General features: G+C 38.4%; 3 protein-coding genes across 5 annotated transcripts; 2 read left to right on the top strand and 1 right to left on the bottom strand.

Moving 5' to 3' along the window:
- Positions 1 to 9,488: 9,488 nt before the first annotated feature.
- LOC139429447 (uncharacterized) lies at positions 9,489 to 10,751 on the top strand. Its single transcript, XM_071195209.1, has one exon. The coding sequence runs from the start codon at positions 9,489 to 9,491 to the stop codon at positions 10,749 to 10,751; it is 1,263 nt and encodes a 420-aa protein (XP_071051310.1).
- Positions 10,752 to 12,077: 1,326 nt separating this feature from the next.
- Positions 12,078 to 15,218, top strand: LOC139429379 (uncharacterized). Of its 3 annotated transcripts, XM_071195099.1 has the most exons (3): positions 12,078 to 12,495; positions 12,556 to 12,636; positions 12,697 to 15,218. In XM_071195099.1, the coding sequence occupies exon 3, from the start codon at positions 12,832 to 12,834 to the stop codon at positions 13,987 to 13,989; it is 1,158 nt and encodes a 385-aa protein (XP_071051200.1). In that variant the 5' UTR covers positions 12,078 to 12,495; positions 12,556 to 12,636; positions 12,697 to 12,831; the 3' UTR covers positions 13,990 to 15,218. The 3 variants fall into 3 exon arrangements, with proteins under 3 accessions (XP_071051200.1, XP_071051201.1, XP_071051199.1); XM_071195100.1 differs by lacking the exon at positions 12,556 to 12,636; XM_071195098.1 differs by having other exon boundaries at positions 12,556 to 15,218.
- Positions 15,219 to 18,727: 3,509 nt separating this feature from the next.
- Positions 18,728 to 22,909, bottom strand: LOC139429446 (uncharacterized). The gene is made up of 2 exons (XM_071195208.1): positions 22,002 to 22,909; positions 18,728 to 21,942 (listed from the first exon to the last, which is right to left on the bottom strand). Exons 1-2 carry the CDS (start codon positions 22,558 to 22,560, stop codon positions 18,728 to 18,730), a joined length of 3,774 nt encoding a protein of 1,257 aa, XP_071051309.1. The 5' UTR covers positions 22,561 to 22,909.
- Between the last annotated feature and the right edge of the window lie 820 nt (positions 22,910 to 23,729).

Below are 23,729 nucleotides of genomic sequence, written 5' to 3'. Positions count from 1 at the left end.
AAAAACAAAATGTGCCCAAAACGTGATATTATGACGTTATACGCCGTTCTGAGCCATGTTTGAACTTTCTATCACTTTTGGTTCCGATAATTCTGTTCACCATATTTGTGATATTCAGGGGCCAAATGACATATTGGAGCATGTTGGAGATAAAAAACAAAATGTGCGCAAAACGTGATATTATGACGTTATACGCCGTTCTGAGCCATGTTTGAACTTTCTATCACTTTTGGTTCCGATAATTCTGTTCACCATATTTGTGATATTCAGGGGCCAAATCACATATTGGAGCATGTTAGAGATAAAAAACAAAATGTGCCCAAAACGTTATATTATGACGTTATACGCCGTTCTGAGACATGTTTGGACTTTCTATCACTTTTGGTTCCGGTAATTCTGTCGACCATATATGTGATATTCAGATGCCAAATGTCACATTGTTGGAGATAAAAAACAAAATGTGCCCAAAACGTGATATTATGACGTTATACGCCGTTCTGAGCCATGTTTGAACTTTCTATCACTTTTGGTTCCGATAATTCTGCTGACCATATTTGTGTTATTCAGGCACCAAATGACATGTTGGAGCAAGTTGGAGATAAAAAACAAAATGTGCCCAAAACGTGATATTACGACGTTATACGCCGTTCTGAGCCATGTTTGAACTTTCTATCACTTTTGGTTCCGATAATTCTGCTGACCATATTTGTGATATTTAGGAGCCAAATGACATGTTGAACCATGTTGGAGATAAAAAACAAAATGTGCCCAAAACGTGATATTATGACGTTATACGCCGTTCTGAGCCATGTTTGAACTTTCTATCACTTTTGGTTCCGATAATTCTGCTGACCATATTTGTGATATTCAGGCGCCAAATAACATGTTGGAGCAAGTCGGAGATAAAAAACAAAATGTGCCCAAAACGTGATATTATGACGTTATACGCCGTTCTGAGCCATGTTTGAACTTTCTATCACTTTTGGTTCCGATAATTCTGTTGACCATATTTGTGATATTCAGGCGCCAAATGACATCTTGGAGCATGTTGGAGATAAAAAACAAAATGTGCCCAAAACGTGATATTATGACGTTATACGCCGTTCTGAGACATGTTTGAACTTTCTATCACTTTTGGTTCCGATAATTCTGCTGACCATATTTGTGTTTTTCAGGCGCCAAATGACATGTTGAACCATGTTGGAGATAAAAAATAAAATGTGCTCAAAACGTGATATTATGACGTTATACGCCGTTCTGAACCATGTTTGAACTTTCTATCACTTTTGGTTCCGGTAATTTTGTCGACCATATATGTGATATTCAGATGCCAAATGTCACATTGTTGGAGATAAAAAACAAAATGTGCCCAAAACGTGATATTATGACGTTATACGCCATTCTGAGCCATGTTTGAACTTTCTATCACTTTTGGTTCCGGTAATTCTGTCGACCATATATGTGATATTGAGATGCCAAATGTCACATTGGAGCATGTTGGAGATAAAAAACAAAATGTGCCCAAAACGTGATATTATGACGTTATACGCCGTTCTGAGCCATGTTTGAACTTTCTATCACTTTTGGTTCCGATAATTCTGTTCACCATATTTGTGATATTCAGGGGCCAAATCACATATTGGAGCATGTTAGAGATAAAAAACAAAATGTGCCCAAAACGTGATATTATGACGTTATACGCCGTTCTGAGCCATGTTTGAACTTTCTATCACTTTTGGTTCCGATAATTCTGTTCACCATATTTGTGATATTCAGGGGCCAAATCACATATTGGAGCATGTTAGAGATAAAAAACAAAATGTGCCCAAAACGTTATATTATGACGTTATACGCCGTTCTGAGACATGTTTGGACTTTCTATCACTTTTGGTTCCGGTAATTCTGTCGACCATATATGTGATATTCAGATGCCAAATGTCACATTGTTGGAGATAAAAAACAAAATGTGCCCAAAACGTGATATTATGACGTTATACGCCGTTCTGAGCCATGTTTGAACTTTCTATCACTTTTGGTTCCGATAATTCTGCTGACCATATTTGTGATATTCAGGCGCCAAATAACATGTTGGAGCAAGTCGGAGATAAAAAACAAAATGTGCCCAAAACGTGATATTATGACGTTATACGCCGTTCTGAGCCATGTTTGAACTTTCTATCACTTTTGGTTCCGATAATTCTGCTGACCATATTTGTGTTATTCAGGCGCCAAATGACATGTTGAACCATGTTGGAGATAAAAAACAAAATGTGCCCAAAACGTAATATTATGACGTTATACGCCGTTCTGAGCCATGTTTGAACTTTCTATCACTTTTGGTTCCGATAATTCTGCTGACCATATTTGTGTTATTCAGGCGCCAAATGACATGATGAACCATGTTGGAGATAAAAAACAAAATGTGCCCAAAACGTGATATTATGACGTTATACGCCGTTCTGAGCCATGTTTGAACTTTCTATCACTTTTGGTTCCGATAATTCTGCTGACCATATTTGTGTTATTCAGGCGCCAAATGACATGTTGAACCATGTTGGAGATAAAAAACAAAATGTGCCCAAAACGTAATATTGTGACGTTATACGCCGTTCTGAGCCATGTTTGAACTTTCTATCACTTTTGGTTCCGATAATTCTGCTGACCATATTTGTGATATTTAGGAGCCAAATAACCTGTTGAACCATGTTGGAGATAAAAAACAAAATGTGCCCAAAACGTGATATTATGACGTTATACGCCGTTCTGAGCCATGTTTGAACTTTCTATCACTTTTGGTTCCGATAATTCTGCTGACCATATTTGTGTTATTCAGGCGCCAAATGACATGATGTACCATGTTGGAGATAAAAAACAAAATGTGCCCAAAACGTTATATTATGACGTTATACGCCGTTCTGAGCCATGTTTGAACTTTCTATCACTTTTGGTTCCGATAATTCTGCTGACCATATTTGTGATATTTGGGAGCAAATGACATGTTGAACCATGTTGGAGATAAAAAACAAAATGTGCCCAAAACGTGATATTATGACGTTATACGCCGTTCTGAGCCATGTTTGAACTTTCTATCACTTTTGGTTTCGATAATTTTGCTGACCATATTTGTGATATTTAGGAGCCAAATGACATGTTGAACCATGTTGGAGATAAAAAACAAAATGTGCCCAAAACGTGATATTATGACGTTATACGCCGTTCTGAGCCATGTTTGAACTTTCTATCACTTTTGGTTCCGATAATTCTGCTGACCATATTTGTGATATTCAGGCATCAAATAACATGTTGGAGCAAGTCGAAGATAAAAAACAAAGTGTGCCCAAAACGTGATATTATGACGTTATACGCCGTTCTGAGCCATGTTTGAACTTTCTATCACTTTTGGTTCCGATAATTCTGCTGACCATATTTGTGTTATTCAGGCGCCAAATGACATGTTGGAGCAAGTTGGAGATAAAAAACAAAATCTGCCCAAAACATGATATTATGACGTTATACGCCGTTCTGAGCCATGTTTGAACTTTCTATCACTTTTGGTTCCGATAATTCTGCTGACCATATTTGTGATATTTAGTAGCCAAATGACATGTTGAACCATGTTGGAGATAAAAAATAAAATGTCCCCAAAACGTGATATTATGACGTTATACGCCGTTCTGAGCCATGTTTGAACTTTCTATCACTTTTGGTTCCGATAATTCTGCTGACCATATTTGTGTTATTCAGGCGCCAAATGACATGTTGAACCATGTTGGAGATAAAAAATAAAATGTGCTCAAAACGTGATATTATGACGTTATACGCCGTTCTGAGCCATGTTTGAACTTTCTATCACTTTTGGTTCCGGTAATTCTGTCGACCATATATGTGATATTCAGATGCCAAATGTCACATTGTTGGAGATAAAAAACAAAATGTGCCCAAAACGTGATATTATGACGTTATACGCCGTTCTTCGCCATGTTTGAACTTTCTATCACTTTTGGTTCCGATAATTCTGCTGACCATATTTGTGATATTTAGGAGCCAAATGACATGTTGAACCATGTTGGAGATAAAAAACAAAATATGCCCAAAACGTGATATTATGACGTTATACGCCGTTCTGAGCCATGTTTGAACTTTCTATCACTTTTGGTTCCGATAATTCTGCTGACCATATTTGTGATATTTAGGAGCCAAATGACATGTTGAACCATGTTGGAGATAAAAAACAAAATGTGCCCAAAACGTGATATTATGACGTTATACGCCGTTCTGAGCCATGTTTGAACTTTCTATCACTTTTGGTTCCGATAATTCTGATGACCATATTTGTGTTATTCAGGCGTCAAATGACATGTTGGAGCAAGTTGGAGATAAAAAACAAAATGTGCCCAAAACGTGATATTATGACGTTAGTAGTAGATAAAAGCCGATTCTAGAACCTCCTCTCAGAACCTCAGGTCAAGGTCAAGGCCAAGGTCACGTTGAGTGACCATGACCTTGACCTTGCCCTGAGGTTCTGGGAGGAGGTTCCAGAATCGGCTATTGCAAAGGGGGTCGTTGACCAGTAACCTTGACCTAAACAATGACCTTTACTTTGAGCTCACCTCAGGTCAAGATCACGTTTAGTGACCATGACCTTGATCAGTAACCTTGACCTGAACAATGACCTTTACTTTGATCTCAACGGAGACCTTGAAGTCAACCTTAATTGTGACCATTACATTGACCGTGTACGTGACCGGAAATGAAGGTTACACGACGTGAGGCCATTGAAAACCCCACTTCGGAGGAGGTATGCTTTAAATAGCAGATAGAAAATCGTGTTCAACAGTATTGAAGTAAGAGTGTTGTGAACATAAAGAAATTGAGGAACTTGTAGCTCCTATTTTAAGCAGTTTACATCGCTTAAATATAATGGCATCGAGAAATCCAATTAAAGTCATCGATATGCAAGGGTTTACTTTATCTTCGGGATTTCGAGTTAAAGAATTGGCTATCGGTGATGGTGAGTCGATTTCCCATTTCATATTTCAACCTGATATAAGTTATGAAAGACTCAATAAGCGAGAATGTCGACAAGTGCGTTGGGAGGAGAATAACTCACACCATTTGCATTACGAGAATGGATATGTGCCCTATAATCAACTGAAAGACATTCTGGAACAGCATACATGCGGAGTGGAGGTGGTGTTTGTAAAGGGATCTCAAAAAGAAAAGGTATTGAGAGACCTATTATCATCGGTAAAGCCAGTGATTATTAATTTACAAGATAATATATATTGCCCTTTGCTTTCGTTGAGTCAAAATTCTTGCGCATATCATTATAAATCGGAAAGCAGTTGTGCAATTGAAAATGTTAAATTAATTTTAAAATTTTTAAAAATGGATTTAGATTAGTGTTAAAATTTAAAATTTAAATAAATTAATTTTTATTGTACTGACTTTTTTTATTCAATTTAAATGTATCACATTCCTAATCCTAATATATAAAATGGAAAAGAAAAACAACCGAATTAAATTTCATTTAATTTATTGAACTCGTCTTTAATAAATGATAAACAATTGCATATCTTTTTAACGTATTATTTATGGTGTCAACTCGACGCCCCCGAGTTAGCAGTTCATGATGTTTTTTTTTGGTGTACTCAAGTCGAGTGATGACTCTTCTCGGGTGCTCCCGGAGGAGTGGAGCATGACCGGGTTGGATTTACTTTGAGCTCACCTCAGGTCAAGATCACGTTGAGTGACTATGACATTGATCAGTAACCTTGACCTGAACAATGACCTTTACTTTGACCTCAACGGAGAACTTGAAGTCAACCTTAATTGTGACCGTGACGTCCCCACCTAAAATGATGTGCATAAATAGCAAGTCAGGTTCATAAAAGATTAGTTTCATTGAAATCATCCGACGTAGTGGTGACATAACAACGCAGAACAAGTAAGTCCATAAACACTTGTCTTACAGCAGAAGTATTAATGTTATATATACTTAGTGGGTTCCAGACAACAATATACAAAAGCACCGAAGAGAAGTCTCGAGGTTCAACAGGCGGTGTCCAAAAAAGCGAGCATAAGTCCAAAGGTGATAAAACCCTCGTTGACACCCGTGGCATCTGAAGAGGTGTTAAAACAAGAAAAGTTTAATACAGTTATAGAGTGTGGTAACAATATGCAAGCGGTCGCTGATGGAAAAGATTCGTTTGCAGACTTAAGCCCTTTTATTATGACGCAAAGTGTTAACGGTAATAATGAAGTAGTTTCGAGAATAGATAACATGGAGAGCTTAACCAACATGTCGGACAGTACAGTAAGAGCAAGTAGAGGTCCTCTATTTTCGGAAACAGTGTATGCACTAAATAAGAGCCGCACGAAATGTGTGGCAATAGGATTAAGTGCTGACTTACATTTTGAACCAGTGGTAAGGTTAATGGGAAAAGGTCAATGTTTAACATTAACGGAAAACGATTGGCACAACATTATTATGTATAAGTCAACAATCACAAACAGTTTTGCTAATCAGTCTCCGTCGCAGATAGTGTTGTGTGGTGTCAGTATATCGTGCGATTGGATGGAAAACGTTTGCAAGATTTTAAAGTTGGAGAGGGGTGGAGAATATGTATATATTGCATATGAATCGTTGCATGAGCTTTGGAACGTAGCAGATTTAGTAGCAACTCGACTGAAATTATTGAGAACTGTGAATTACAAAGCATATTATGATAGTGTTATAAACGCGTTAGCTGCAATGGATGGAGATGTGAAACGTAATATGTTAACGATGCTCAATGAATCGTGTTCTGAACAAATATGTATAAGTAAGGAAGTGATGTTGTACAATTTCGATAAAATCTTGTTGGATGTAGATTTGTTTAAATTATTTCACAATCAATAAAGACATGGGTAAGGTGCGGATTGATGAGAGTAAAAATGAGATGCATAGAATGTATGCATGGACTTATGCGTATAGACAATCACGAAAGTGTAATTGGGAGGAAATGTATTTAGATCGTCTTAGATTTAAGAATAGAATAAGTTATGTAAATGATATGTTACACCTGTACTTAAGCAGCGAATTTAGAAATAAGATTTTTCATGAAAGATTTAAATATGTAATGACTTAAAATAAATAAAATTTTTTTTCAAATGTGAGCGTATTATTAACCATCCAATATTCACCGAATAATGTGCGAAAGCTATTAAATATAATGGTATGAATGTTAGGACAGTGAAACAGTATGCATCGATCAAGCAAACGGTCTGGTCGAGGTATTGTGAATACATTAATCAATAAGCTTCCGATAGAACTACATTTGCCAGGTTATAATTATTGCGGTCCGGGAACCAAATTGGTAAAGAGATTAGTTCGTGGAGATCGGGGAGTGAATAAATTAGACGACGCCTGTAAAACGCATGATATTGCCTACGCAGCGACATCGAATTTAGCTGAGCGACACATAGCCGATAAAGAGTTGTATAAGACGGCGAAAGAGCGGTTGAGAAGTAAAGACGCAAGCTTAGGAGAGCGACTATCGTCGGCGTTAGTGTCAACGATAATGAAAGGAAAAACAATAATGGGTATGGGAATGCAAATTCGTGCCCTAAGACGTAGAGGGACAACTCGTCAGAAGTTGAAACGTGGCGGTAAGTTGTCGTTTACGCAGGCAATGAACTTAGTGCGGCGAGCGATTGCACAGACCAACAGTACGAATACAAAGGGAGATGTACAAGTGGGTTACAATCTGTTGAAACCTTATCAAGGTAGAATACTTAAACCGCGCGGAAAAATAATCAAGATTCCCAAGACGGGAGGTTTTTTACCCTTAATACTTGCAGCTTTGGGTGCTCTCGGTTCTTTAGGCGGAGGTGCAGCAGCTATTGCAAAAACCGTAAACGAAGCAAAAATAGCAAGGGAGCAGTTACAAGAAGCCCAACGTCACAATCGGGCTATGGAACCAAAAGCGATCGGCAGCGGTTTGTATATTAAACCATATAAGCAAGGTTGCGGACTAGTCATGAAAACGGTATCACGAAAATCAAAGCGACTAAAACGCCCCAAGAGGGCGAACAAAATTGGTACAGGAATGTTTATTAATCCATATAAAAAGGGTTGTGGTTATAAAACTGTAGCAAAAAACTAATAAAAATACCCCAACATTCTTTAACGGATGTAGAGTTAAGGCGATATGCACGAGCGCTTGATCTGTTAAACTTTCGTGGGGTGTACATGAGAAACAATTTACCGAAGAAAATCCGAAAACGAGAGAGTGGGATAATAAATCTTGATAATCGTACGGGTCCCGGTACTCACTGGACAGCTTACAACAAGGATGGTGTAAATGTTAACTACTTTGACAGTTATGGAGATTTACGACCACCGATTGAAGTGGAGAAGTATTTTATATCGGATGGGGGGAGAAATATTGTGAGGTATAATTATCGACGATATCAAAAAGAAGATCAAACAAATTGTGGACAATTGTGTCTGCATTTCTTAGATAGTTTAAATACCAAGGAAGTATCCGTGTAAGATTAGTCTTGAGAACAACAATGGAACAAGATACAATACATACAAGTTATACATTTACGCTCACCGGAAGGGGGTCGGAGTTGTCTTGTAACTTTAACCCACCGATTTATTTGAATGAACTCGGTACATACGAGTTAGCTCTTTTAAATTTCGAAACGTTCAATACGTTACCTAATATCGATTCAACAAACAATATTTTACAATATGAAGATCATATGGGAAATTTTACAGAGAATATTGAAATACCGCTAGGAACATACGATATTAACGATATTAACGAATACGTTAAAAAAACATTAACAGCGAGGAATATTCTCAGCGTGACTACACCGGGTACACAGATACGCATAAGAGGTAATAATAATACGCAACGTGCTGAGATAAAAACAAACCGGCGAATAAATTTTGCTAGCGATAATTCAATCGGTTCCTTACTTGGTTTTAACCCTAAAGTTATACCTAAAAACACGATAACAGAATCGGATCATATCGTGAATATAAATAAAACGAATGCATTACAAATTTATTGTAATTTGAGCTCCGGATCGTATACGAATGGACAACCCATGCACGTGTTGTATCATTTCTTCCCGAACGTACCGGCTGGTTTTAAAATAATAGAAGCTCCGCAACAACCGATTTACTTACCTGTTACAACGAACGTGATTAGTACATTAATAGTACGCATACTTGATCAGGACGGTCAGTTGGTAAACTTCAGAGACGAAGAAGTGACCGTGAGAGTGCACTTGAAATCGGTGTGAGTAGTAGGGTATTTAATATGGGTATAGTGTACGACGTTCGAAGAAAAGCACAGGAAAATCTGGGTGATAGAGTAATGTATAAAACGGTACGAAAGGATGTAAAACCTAACAGTAAGCGAAAATCAACTACCCAGTTAACACGCGTCAATCGTCAGTATTTAAGCAACTTAGGTTTTCAACTACTATAAATGGAGTCCTTAAACGTCACGGAGAAAATAAAAGTAGATAACTCGATTGTAAGTTACGAATATCATTCCCATCAACCGTTTGGTTCTACTAGCTTCGGTAACAATGATGAAATTCGTATAGGCATACCCGAAATAGACAATTACACATTGCCTCATGAAAGTTTTTTGTATGTGGAAGGGAGCGTACGTAAACTGGATGCGAGTGGTAAAGCAACAAAAGATGCTAGTGCAACTGCAAAATTGATAAATAATCCTGTAGCGTTTATGTTCAGTGATATTCGCTATCTTATAAATGGTGTTCAAATAGATGGAGTGAGAAACGTGGGGTTAACATCATGTATGAAAGGATACTTTTCGTATACCCCTCACGATATAATAAAGTTGGCGAACGCAGGTTGGAACATGGGCGAGGATCTGCTAGGTCAAGTGGTCCCAACATCCCCTGTAACGGATGCAATAATGGATAAAAATGGAAATTTTGGATTGAGTGTACCGCTAAAGACATTAATAGGGTTTGCTGAAGATTTTAAAACAATTGTGATGAATGTGAGACAAGAGCTAGTGTTAATTCGTAATAATGATGATAATGATGTGCTTGTGAATACGGTAGAAGAACCGTTACAGTTAAAAATCGATAAAGTTGTGTGGAGAATGCCCCATCTAGCCGTAGGCTTACGAGAACAATTAGCTCTAACAAAAATAGCAGGACGAAATATTGATCTGCAAATACCTTTTCGCAGTTGGGAAGTACATGAATATCCTTCTTTACCTCAAACAACAAAGCATTCATGGGCTGTGAAAACAGCTCCGCAGTTGGAAACACCTAGATTTATAATAATTGGGTTTCAAACAAAGAAGAAAGGAAAACAGTTGGCGAACATGGCAACCTTTGATAATGTAAAACTCACCAATTTGACGGTATTCCTAAACGGTGAACGCTACCCATACGATAATCTGAACGTGGACTTTGATAGTAATCGTGTCGCAGTGTTATATGACATGTATACACGCTTTCAAAAGTCCTACTATGGGAAGGAAGGAGAACCATTACTCACTCCGAAACAATTTATTGAAAATTATCCACTGATTGGAATTGATTGTACATATCAAGCAGAAGCGCTACACAAAAGTGGGGTAGAAATACGGATAGAATTTACGACAAAAAATCCGATTCCTGATGGTACCACAGCATACTGTTTAGTTTTACATGATAAGGCGTTTCAATATTCTCCACTAACAAAAATCGTCAAACAAATGACTTGAGTATGGGGAAAGAAGGGTTGGTAGTGTGTAGTTGGATCGGATCCTGAGCCGCATCGCACCCGTAGCTCATCATCCGAAATGTGAGACTTCTATATTCAGCGTAAACAAAAAAAAAGTCGTAGAGTATAAGTTGTGCGACAGATTTCTACGGCTGCATAGTATGGATAATCGTGTTGATGTACGGAAGCAAGATGTATTCAAATAAAACTCAATACATAATTCTCGATATACAAGGTTTCATGGTCAACGAAGATCAGTTCGTACCTAAAGAATTAGCATCATGTGATAGTAACAAATGCATAACCCACCACGTTTTTCAACCGAGTAGCAGTATAGCTTCATTACCATCTAAATATAGGAATACTGCAAACTGGTTAATGACACATCATCATTGCATCGACTGGAAAGTTGGTTTTATCCATCCAATGGAATTCGACGCCATAGTCAAATATCTGTGTCGGAATGTCAAGAAAGTGTATGTTAAAGGACCTGAAAAAATTAAATTTTTAAGACATATTATTTCCGCGCCGATATTTGCGTTGGAAGGTAGTATCTATAAACTTGAGATGGGTATACCGAGCTGTGCTTTTCACTCGCGACGAAGAAGTATGTGCGCTCTTTCCAATGTACGCCACTTACAAGAAGTTGTCGAAGAGGGGGTGCAAAACAAGGATGCGAAAGACAGTCGGTGACTATAAAGCAGAGACAAGTCGTAATGGGGGATAGTTAAGAGCTGGTTGCGATGGAACAAGTGTTCACTGTGTTTGGGTGTTGGCCACTTACATCTGCCAAGAAAGTGTACAGCGTAATGAAAAAATATGAACAAGATGCCTCATTTGCGAACATTCCAGCTCGTGATTTAAAATATTTACCAACACAGTATTATTTCGATAAAGTACCATCTATGGAATTACGAAGAATTTGGACCCAACTACCGTTCGCCTACCAGCAATCGAAAATGTTACAAATGAAGTTACCGTGTCTTGAACATTATAATAATGATTGTGCGGAAACTCATTTCGATGGACCACCACCACCTAAAATGCATTGTATTAAATGTACGTTAGAAAAGAAATAAATGTTATTTTTTTATCCATATTGATGAGTTTTATTTAAAGAAACCTCTTCACCTCCCCTTCCCCCTCCCCCCTCCCCCCTCCCCCCTCCCCTCCCCCTCCCCTGCCCCACCCCTGCCCCACCCCCCCGCGCGGGCTCAACTACGCTCCGCTTCGCTCCGCTCCGTACCGCGCTTCGCGCGACCGCCCGCGCGGGGGGGTGGGGCAGGGGTGGGGCAGGGGAGGGGGAGGGGAGGGGGGAGGGGGGAGGGGGGATTGTAACCCCCCTTGAGTCACGGGCGAAGATAAGGTCCGAACGACCTCGCATTCTCAGACAGTATGACCTCCCCTTGGGCCACAGGCGATAACAAGGAGAAAACCTGGACAACCTCGCATTCCCAGACAGTATGACCTCCCCTTCAGTCACAGGCGATAACAAGGAGAAGACCTAAACGACCTCGCATTCCCAGACAGTTGACCGGACAAATACCTGTTCACTAACCCGTACTTAAAGGTAGTGGAAAGTGGGTTACTCCTCACTCCGTGTACAGCAGTCGCTGAGTGATATAGTAGTGTACAAAAGACGATAATTCCTTAAAAAGTGTGTTTACAATAATAACAGATTTTGTTAAAAACTGTGTTTTTCCGACCACGAAGAAATCGCCTTCTGCTAGAAAACCATTTGAAAAGTAAGTTACATCAATACAATTTTTATCGGTTTTCTTCATGTATGTTTGTGATGATTTCAGGTATTAATTGTTATACGCTGAGAAAAGTGGTTCTTCAGCGCATTGCAAACCTGTCAGACGTGATAGAAAACCATTTGAAAAGTAAGTTACATCAATACAATTTTTATCGGTTTTCTTCATGTATGTTTGTGATGATTTCAGACATTAATTGTTATACGCTGAGAAAAGTGGTTCTTCAGCGGATTGCAAACTTGTCAGACGTGAGCGAACGTATAATTTTAATAAAATAATCCAAATTTTTTGTAACCCTTTTGATTCCTTGAAGTCTTTCCCATTATGCTTCACTTAATTGGTAACAGCCACGCTCGTGCAAGCGATAATACCGATGGTATGACCGACCCACTGGTTGCCGTGCTGCCACGCAATAACGACAGTACGAATGTTGTTGAGTCAAGCCTACCGTCGTTACCATTATATTGCAGCGGCAACTTTGACGGTTTGAGTCGTACCATGCAGGATTTCACTACAGACCCACCACTGTACGAGCAAATAATGAATGAGCTCCGGTCACAGCCAGGGAACGACAATGGTGCGATTGTTACCACCAGTCCAACCTTGTCGTCCTACGGCTTAACTCGCATCAGTATGGAGATACGAGAAGAAGGAACATATCAGGAAGTTGTTGTGCCACCTGAACCTGCTACCAATCAGGCCGACGTGGTACAACCACTTCCAGATATTGTACATACGGATGTCACAAGTCAAGCACCTGCTGAAAACCAGGTGCTTGCGGCACCGTCTGTACCAGCGACGGAAGACGTATCCCAACCCTCCGATAGGATATGTGTTTCGCCTGTCTTCTCGAGTGGACCCATACGGTACACATCCCGCCGTATAAAAAAACGCGTCAACTTGTTGTCAAGGGGTTGCGTGAAACAAACTACCCGCCCAAACCCTTCTCCTGCTTCACAAGACTCCTGTAGATTGCTGCGAAACGCATTAGCCAAACCTCCCCGTAACACACGAAGAGTACCTACACTCGCTACAGTAACCAGACCTGCAACGGTGGTTACATCTCCACCAGAGGTGACCATCGACATCCGTGACAGCCCGCCAACTATCACAACTATCCCACCACAAAATGTGGTGTTCCCACCACCTTTACCTATCCCTACTATCCCGCAGAGGCAAAATCTTCCAGCTGTAAATACCGCACATCCCGACCCATGGGTTGATGCGTTTCTGCATTCAACAACCAACTTGGCAAGCAGTCTTTTGTCCCAAGAGGATTTTTTCATCTTGGGCTTGAAACCTCAATTGCAAACCAAAGTGACGACTTTGGAACATCATAAGCGCCACTTCGTGAACGCGTTGAATGCAGTAAACCAGAATCCCACCGTCTGCTTTGCTGCTTCTTCAAACATCCTTAACATGTACAACACCAAAATTAACCTGTATAAGTCCCTTCTCAGGCTGCTGCCTGACAACGGTTAATAGCGTTTTTTTTTGAAGCTCGTTCAGTTTTTTTGTCTCTTGCAGTGTTAACGTTGCAGGAGTTGGCTATGGAGAGCGTTAATTCGACGATTTCCCGTAAAGACCGTACGTTGCGGTTAGTAGATGTTTTACCAAAGACTCTACTACTAAACGTAATGTACAGCTGGGACATATGCTTCTGGCGTCGAATATCCCGAAAGGGCGATCGAATCAATCTTGGGGAGGTTTGCTTCCCCACCGTGGAACGCTTTGGAAAGAAAATGTCGCAAGGCACCGTACATAAGTTGTTCCACGGTTCTCCGGTTGATTGGAGTTCAACTTTCGGAGTGGGTCTTCAGTATCAAGCAAGGTATGTTTTTTATGAATCACATTTGGGCAACCTTTGCTATCGTTGTCGACGCCGCCTACACCATATTAGTATAACGAACGTTTTACAACTGGATTGTCGTGTGAAATTGCGCTCGAAAATAAAGTATGCATCTTCTGAACGATTGCAGACTATTATTTTAAATAAAAAATATTGGTGTGCGATGTGTTGTCGTGTGTCTTTGTTTCGAGTCTGTTTTAAACCACAACTTGAGGAGGATCAAAGTACTGAGGAATTGTCGGAGGGATGTCTCAGCAACTAATATGTTGTAGGTGGTTTTTTCAAATTTGTACACCATCCTTGTATGATACTGAAAATCGTTCGAATTGATGATATGACAACAAGTTCGCTTCCTTTTCACCTTTTCCGCTCCCATGCTTTTGTTTATATGTATTATTAATTATTTATTTGAATATTTACCGTATCTACTTATTGTTACCGCTCCCATGCTTTTGTTAATATGTATTATTAATTACTTATTTGAATATTTACCGTATCTACTTATTGTTAATTTAATACTAAGTAGTGTAAATTGTACTGTGACTTACACTGCTTTATTTTGTTTAATCACATAACATCTGTATGTGAATAACCCACTGGTGGTTCTACTACATCAACCATACAGATACTTTTGAAATCATGATAATAAATAATTTTGTAAATTTATGTATACCACGTCTTATTGTAAAATAAATATTGTGTAATATTACGCACGCTTTAAATAACTTTCAAACTCAATGTTAACAGTTTATATAGTTAAAGTGTTGTAAACCATTATTTTGAAACAATGATAATAAATAATCTGCTGAAATTTTTTGTATGCTACATTTTATGATAAAATAAACATTGTTTTCTACTACGACTTCATTTCTTGTTAATCTCCCGTTCAAGTATCACCCGTCAGCATGGTTGAAGACGTTAAGTTTGTTAGCCAACCTTTAACACTACCAATCTGTAATCTTCATAACGACTTCGCTGCAAATAAATTTAAACGACATAGCGAATTATTTGGTGGGGAATGTAAACGTGGTTTGATAATTGGTTCTTCGGGTGCCGGAAAAACAAACGTAATGTTAACTTTATTGACAGCTCTCAACGGGTTGCGCTTTTTGAATGTATATTTGTGCTCTAATTCACTCTACCAAATCAAATACGAATTTCTACGACAATTACTTAAACCTATCCGCTCTTGCGGCTATTATGAATACTCAGATGTCGGACGATTTCTACCACCGTCAAAGGTGAAAGAATATTCAATTATTATTTTTGATGATATTGCTCCTACAGAGCAACAGATTATCAAGGAATATTTTTCATACGGTCGTCATAGAAACGTTGATACTTTTTTACTCGCTCAAAGTTATAGCGCCATTTCCAAGCAGCTTTTACGTGACAATTGCAACCTTTTAGTTTTATTTAAACAAGATCTCACTAACTTGAAACATATTTACAACGATCATTTGCTAGGGGACATTACGTGGGATGATTTTGTCAGAATTTGTCGAACTTGTTGGGATACACCGCACGGTATATTAGTTATTGATTTAGATTGCGATAAAAATAACGGACGCTATCGGAAAGGTTTCGATGAGTACATTATACTGTAAAACCATTGACTTTACGACTGCATGCTCAGTCTCTGTGCGATCATTACACTATCACGTTGAACTATGAATCGTAATGTTGCACAACAGTTAATAGCTGCGCGAGAAGATGTTAAACATAAAATACGCACTTTGAAAGGAGATATAAAACAGAAGCAGTCCATTGCCGAAGCTCAACTCGCTCCACTGAAAGAACCTCTGACAGATATTTCCAAAAAATTACAAACTGTCAATTTATTAGCGCTCGACAATAAATTCGGGATAAAACGTGATTTATTTACCCCGAAAAAGGAGCAGTCACCAGATATCTCAGCCTTACTGGCTGACTTGCAGAAACCTTCTAAAGGACTTAAACTGGAAACTCCTAGAGTGAAACCTAAACGTAGAGTTACGTCAACACCCATTAAACCGGGAGCTAGCATGGATGTTTCACCGGAACTCGCACGGAGTCCGCAATTTCTCAGCGACGAAGAGGTGTTCGAGGGTCGAGATACTACACCTGAGGTTTCTGTTCGTGAGTCAGACACATCTTTAGATGTCTACGAGCGGGACGCTAGGGAGCAGTTGGCGCGCATGAAAGAGAATATGGAGGGAATGATGGAACAGACAGTTATTAGAGAAGCTTTAGGGCAGCTGGACCCCTTACCACGTACCTATGTTACGGGTTTAACAGTAGATGTAAATAACGAGTTCGATCAAACTTACGGTGTTCGTGCACTTACCGATGGATTGTATATCGCAAATCAACCAATAACGTTTGACGGGAAAAACATTTTGGTGGGTGAATTTACTTATACAGGAACACCGGGGTTATACGAGTTGTTATTCAAAAATAAACCGGGTAAATTTACTTTACCAGATGCGAGAAATTACAAAGATATCTTACAACGTTCGAATGTACATAAAAGAGATTATGACGCTTCAAAAAGTATCATAACTGATGATGAAAATGAAAAGTTTGTGAACATAATCAAACCAATTTCCTTGGGTCAAAGACCAAATGTGTACTGGGCTCGATATTGGCCAAAACCTAAAACTGGATCAGGTCACTTAAATAAGTTGTTAGTACCTGCTGCAATTAAAGAGTACGAATACTGGGACGACGTGAACGAATTAGTTGATCGGTTGCGTTTACTACTTGCTTCCGAAGCAGCAGGTCATACTGCTCATCATAACGAAATTATATCCCTCATAGAGGAATTACGGGAAGCGCAAGTCATTCGTTAAGGGTATATAAACTTTTTTCTGTTTCTGTGACGCTTCAGAAGCCAATATGCCTTTAAACCGTTTTGGTGAACATGGTTCTACATCTATCGATAAATTTGGTAAGCATGTTCACCACCATGTTATACAGAACCACATAGCAAGATCCGAAGTTCTACAACCTTCATCAACATTTATTTTAACTTTACGTGGTGATGGAGATGTTGATCCAAAAACAAAACTTTATAAAATCACAAACAAAAGTGGAATTACGGATTACATCAATTCTTTCTACGAAGGTATGATAAAAGATGTTGTAAAGTCCGCTCATGTTCAGTTACTTGTTAACGATATCGTTATTAAGTCGCTCCAGGGAGTCCAACTCAAACGCGGAGATACCATTAAGTGTAAAAATAATGCACCGATAGGAGGACTACCTTTTCTTGTAGAGTTGTTGATTGAAGGGGTTGTAGAGTAATGGTTAGTGTTAAGCGAGATCTCGTTAACGAACTACATGCACCTGCGAGACGACATTATCGGCGACGCCGCGTTCTGCTTCACGGACTATTGGATCTTTATCAAGCTGATTTGGTTGAAATGATCCCATATGCGTCGGTCAATAAAGGTTACAAGTATATACTGACTGTTATCAACGCTTTTTCAAAATACGCATGGGCCTTACCACTCAAAACCAAAACTGGGAAAGAGGTTACTCAAGCTATGAAGGACATTTTGCATAGTAAAAAGAATATTACTCCGAGCAACTTACAAACCGATAATGGGAAAGAGTTTTACAATAGCGATTTTCAAAAATTAATGGAACAACTTAACATTAATCATTACAGCACCTATTCCACTTTAAAAAGCTCGATTATCGAACGGTTTAATAGAACCCTAAAAAATAAAATGTGGAAAGAATTTAGTATGCAAGGAAATTATCGCTGGTTAGACTTACTACCCAAATTACTAAAATCTTACAACAACACAATACATCGCACCATTCACATGAAACCTTCAGCTGTTAATCGACGAAATGAATCTGCTCTGTTAAATACTGTATACAATTCCATTAAAGTTGTCGACCCCAACCACCATAAATTTAATGTGGGGGAACACGTGCGAATTAGCAAGTACAGACACGCTTTTGCTAAAGGTTACCAACCAACTTGGTCCAATGAAATTTTCACCATAGCGACAGTTCAAAATACTAATCCCAGGACTTACCTTATTAAAGATGGTAGAGGAGAACCCATTCTTGGAGCATTTTACGACGAAGAATTACAACGTGTGAAACACCCGGATGTATTTTTAATTGAAAAAGTTCTTCGTCGAAAAGGAAATAAAGTCCGAGTGAAATGGTTGGGAATGGATAGCTCTCATAATTCTTGGATTGCAAAAAAGGATGTATTATAATTTTTACACTAAGAAAATAAAAAACTTTTTTTTAATTTCGTTGATTTTATTTCAAGTAACCTTTTTAACAACCTACTTTCTACTTTATATACAAGTTTTGTGATACAAGCAAGTATTTTTTTTTTTTACAAATTAACTGATCGCAATTTAACTAGCCATACATGTTTACGTTTAACAACTCCAATAAGTTGTCCAAAAGATCTTCCCTGCGTAGATCTTCAATAAGATAGTTTCCCCAAGCTAACGTATGACATCCATCCTCCATCACGTAACGTTTATCGTCATGTGCAGAGAGCGCCACTTTATTCTTTAGTTCTGTATACATCGTGTGATAGGAGGAGCGAAAGACATACATCTTTTTTCGCACAGAACCTCCATCTTCGATAATCCGTTTATATTCTGAAACACTTAAGTTTTTATCGATAACATACTTTTTCACACCCTTGGCACGCTTGACAACTCCTTCCAAAGTGTTAATACAATAAGCTTTAGCTCCTGTACCATAAAACGATGTTAATATCGTATTTGGGTACTCATCTTTCATTTTTCCAACTATCGGCGGCCCTGGAGGAATATTATGTCTGTTGTTTAACTTGTAATTAGAGGTATCGAACATCTCTATATTTTCTTTGATATCCTGGTATACATTCTCAGTAAATATTTCGAGAATTAACGAATCCGTATCTGTATATAACAATAATACGTTTTCACCATATTTCTCTTTTAAAAAATTATAAAAAAAGTTATAAATGACCGCTTTCGACAATTCCAGTACGCTAAACCCTACATACAGAGGTTTGTTATATTTGACCTCCACCTTCTGCATTTCAATGGCTGCCAAATTATGGCAGAAAATTTTCGATGACTTGAAAGTCGGCTTTGCGATAAGAGCTTCTGCACCGGGTCTCCTGTAACGATTCTCCCAATGTGACACTAATCGTATATCGACTCTATTTTCAACATTTTCCATCGTTTTCCCATACACGATATTATTCATTTGTTTATAATGATTTTTCCCAAATTCATTCGTAGCATTCATTCGTTTCTCAGAGTTAAAATCGATATATGGTTTCATCCACGGCGATTGTTGAAATTGCAATGCACGGTGTATTTTGGTTAGCTTAAGACCTTTTTTCACACATTCACGTAGGTTTACATAGTGAATTATGTATTTCGATTTATTTTGTAAGTTCGCAATCAACTTAGGATGCTTCGATCCGGGAGCGATTATGTTTTCGGGACAAAACGGTAGATCATCATGCTGGTTGTGTAACCTTTCGGGATACTCCAAATCCACTTCAAAGACATAACCAAGGTGTTCATCATCTAAACACTCCACATCTATATCTGCTATTTCTTGGTTCGACAACCATCGAAAACCGCCTGTTGGTAATTTACAACTCATTGCATACCCATACAAATTGGTAGCATCCAAGTATAGAATATATGATGATGGTTTTTCCGGGTTAAAATCGTCAAGGAACTTGTTGTTTGCTATTGCAGATCGTTTTACACACATACAGAGACCGCCTCTAATCCCTTTCTTAAAAAAGTGTAACATGTCAATGTCTGATAACAATTCTAATTTTACACCTGTCATTTTTAACAGAGCATCCCACCCAAACCCGGGCGCAGTATAATAATGGCAAGGATCCAGATTGTAATTCTCCAAAGATATTGTCCTGAAATTTTCAAAGACGTCAGTCAACATTAACACATCTGACGTCAAATACAGGTCACTGTATTCTCCCAACGTTGTACACTTAAATTTATTCCATACAGTCTGTGCTCTAGAGTATTGTTCCTTTGAAATATTACTTGAACTCAATATGTCGTAAAACTGTGTATGATCAGGCAATTTACTATACTCCAACTTTTCAAACGAATCTACGAACGAATATGGAAATACACCTTTCTGGCGCATCAATCTAAATTCTTCAGAGTCTTTGAATTTTTTTTTCACTTCCACACAATCCTTATCATCCAAATATGAAACCAACTTTTCCAAAGAACTCGCCATAAATCTAAACGAGTCGACGAATCTTATTTTCATAAACACTTTGCGTTTCTTTCCCTTGTTATCGGTTGTTTCTCCGACAACTATTTTTTTGGAAAAAGAAATATATTTTTCTTTGTTTTGTGCTATCACCTCTACTTCCTCCTTGTTTAGGGCAATACTTTTCACAAACATGTGGGCATCGTAATTCGACAGGTTGTGGAAAAACACAGGGATAAACATCGGTAATTTATAATTTATATTGCAGACGGAATGCGCAGGACCCCTATACAATCCTGTCAAGTGATCGTGATCACACACTTTCTCTTCTTTGTTTATTGGTTTATCACAAATGTGACATACGGAACTCAGTTCATGTACAAATTGGTCCAGACAGCTTAGCGGTATCATATCCTTTGTTTGCCTCAAATGTTGTTTATAGATCTCTATTACATCCTTCTCCAATCTTATAATAAATTCCAGAGCAGCGTTTCGCCCTCGGTATATTCGGAATTTCGATAAGTTATCATCGTAAGCACACTTAATGTAGTACGCAAACGCGTATGGTTCGTGTTCAAAACATCGGGCCGTATATGGTTTATTATCATCGTAAACTTTTCCTTCTTCGGGCGTTAAGGGTTTCAGAATCGCCTCGAAATCGGCGTACACCACAAACGGAACTTTCATTTTTTTTTCAAATCCTTCAAATTGTAAAACATTTTCCTTTTCTAGATGTCCGAACTTATTCACTTTTATTTGTTCGCTTGGTACTGTTGCTTTCACTTTTTTACAGTCATCCATCTGATGTCGTACCAACTTGTCTTCAGTTGAAAAGTATTGCAAACAACCCTCACAAATATATCTTTGATGTTCATGAGTCGATGATTGTGTATTTATCAGTCGAGATAAGTTTTTTATCCAACAATAGTGGTTATTCCCGAAATTGTCGCTGACTACTAATAAGTTTACATGACGCTCCCGTTTCTGTTTACATATACATACAGTTACAATATCATCTACCATTTTCTCTCCATTATACCAAGAATTTATACCATAGACGTTAATTGAAATGTTATTTTCTTCCTCAAATTTTGGTATGTCTCTGATGGGTACTGGGAATGTTACGCAGTCAAACTTTAATTCTGTTTCCCTATAATCTGGGTATGATGATATTCTTTGCGGTAAACCTGTGGGTTGGTACAGCGCGGACATCAGTGCCCAAGCAAAGCACTTATTATCGTTATTTTGCACATTTATTACCGCTCTCTTCCCTTTTATGGATGTCGGTAAGTCGATGTAGCTCGATGCTCTTGTAGGATTAAACTTGTTACAGTTCACTTCAAGATATAATATTTCCAACAAGGTCCAACCTGCAGTATTAACGCCTTTAGTTTCGCATTTTACTACTTTTCTATTCTTATACTCTTACCTGAGTCCCGTTCTTGGAATTCCGACATTTTCACCATAATCTCGTCCATAAAGTCCTCGTATGTTTGGTACAAGTCTACGGCTACTGTTATAATTTTATTTTTTGTGTTGAATGATTTGATTTCCACTTCTTCCTTCGTATTTATGAAATACAATCCAAAAATTTCCGTATTCACTTTTAAACTACCATTTACATTCCTCACGGACTGTATCAAACTGATAACTTTTTCTCTAATTCGGTTACTGAATTCCTTCATGTCTACGTACTTCCGTTCATGATCGCTCACTCTAAAACTACATATTTTATCTCCAAATATCGAATCTATTTTTTCTACACCATCATCTATTATTACGAAGGCTTTCTGTTTATGTTTGTTGCTGCGCAGATGTGAGGAATAACATTGTCTGGTTACGTGTTCATCACATATTTCACACACTATAACATCTCCTTGTTGATCCTCTTCCACCTTTCGACGTTTCCCAATACATGCTGTGCGTTGATGTCTCACAAGATTATCTGGTCTAGTAAACTCTTTGTAACACACGTCGCAGGTCAACATGTTCACAACACTCTTACTTCAATACTGTTGAACACGATTTTCTATCTGCTATTTAAAGCATACCTCCTCCGAAGTGGGGTTTTCAATGAACTCACGTCGTGTAACCTTCATTTCAGGTCACGTACAAGGTCAATGTCATGGTCACAATTAAGGTTGACTTCAAGGTCTCCGTTGAGGTCAAAGTAAAGGTCATTGTTCAGGTCAAGGTTACTGATCAAGGTCATGGTCACTAAACGTGATCTTGACCTGAGGTGAGCTCAAAGTAAAGGTCATTGTTTAGGTCTAGGTTACTGGTCAACGACCCCCTTTGCAATAGCCGATTCTGGAACCTCCTCCCAGAACCTCAGGGCAAGGTCAAGGTCAAGGTCACTCAACGTGACCTTGGCCTTGACCTTGACCTGAGGTTCTGAGAGGAGGTTCTAGAATCGGCTTTTATCTACTACTGACGTTATACGCCGTTCTGAGCCATGTTTGAACTTTCTATCACTTTTGGTTCCGATAATTCTGCTGACCATATTTGTGTTATTCAGGCGCCAAATGACATGTTGAACCATGTTGGAGATAAAAAATAAAATGTGCTCAAAACGTGATATTATGACGTTATACGCCGTTCTGAGCAATGTTTGAACATTCTATCACTTTTGGTTCCGGTAATTCTGTCGACCATATATGTGATATTCAGATGCCAAATGTCACATTGTTGGAGATAAAAAACAAAATGTGCCCAAAACGTGATATTATGACGTTATACGCCGTTCTTCGCCATGTTTGAACTTTCTATCACTTTTGGTTCCGATAATTCTGCTGAACATATTTGTGTTATTCAGGCGCCAAATGACATGTTGAACCATGTTGGAGATAAAAAATAAAATGTGCTCAAAACGTGATATTATGACGTTATACGCCGTTCTGAGCCATGTTTGAACTTTCTATCACTTTTGGTTCCGGTAATTCTGTCGACCATATATTTGATATTCAGATGCCAAATGTCACATTGGAGCATGTTGGAGATAAAAAACAAAATGTGCCCAAAACGTGATATTATGAAGTTATACGCCGTTCTGAGACATGTTTGAACTTTCTATCACTTTTGGTTCCGGTAATTCTGTCGACCATATATGTGATATTCAGATGCCAAATGTCACATTGTTGGAGATAAAAAACAAAAT

The sequence above is a fragment of the Onthophagus taurus genome, chromosome 3, assembly GCF_036711975.1.
Source record: "Onthophagus taurus isolate NC chromosome 3, IU_Otau_3.0, whole genome shotgun sequence".
NCBI lineage: Eukaryota > Metazoa > Arthropoda > Insecta > Coleoptera > Scarabaeidae > Onthophagus > Onthophagus taurus.
Note: the sequence above shows the minus strand (reverse complement) of the source record. Positions and strands in the feature narration are given on the sequence as shown.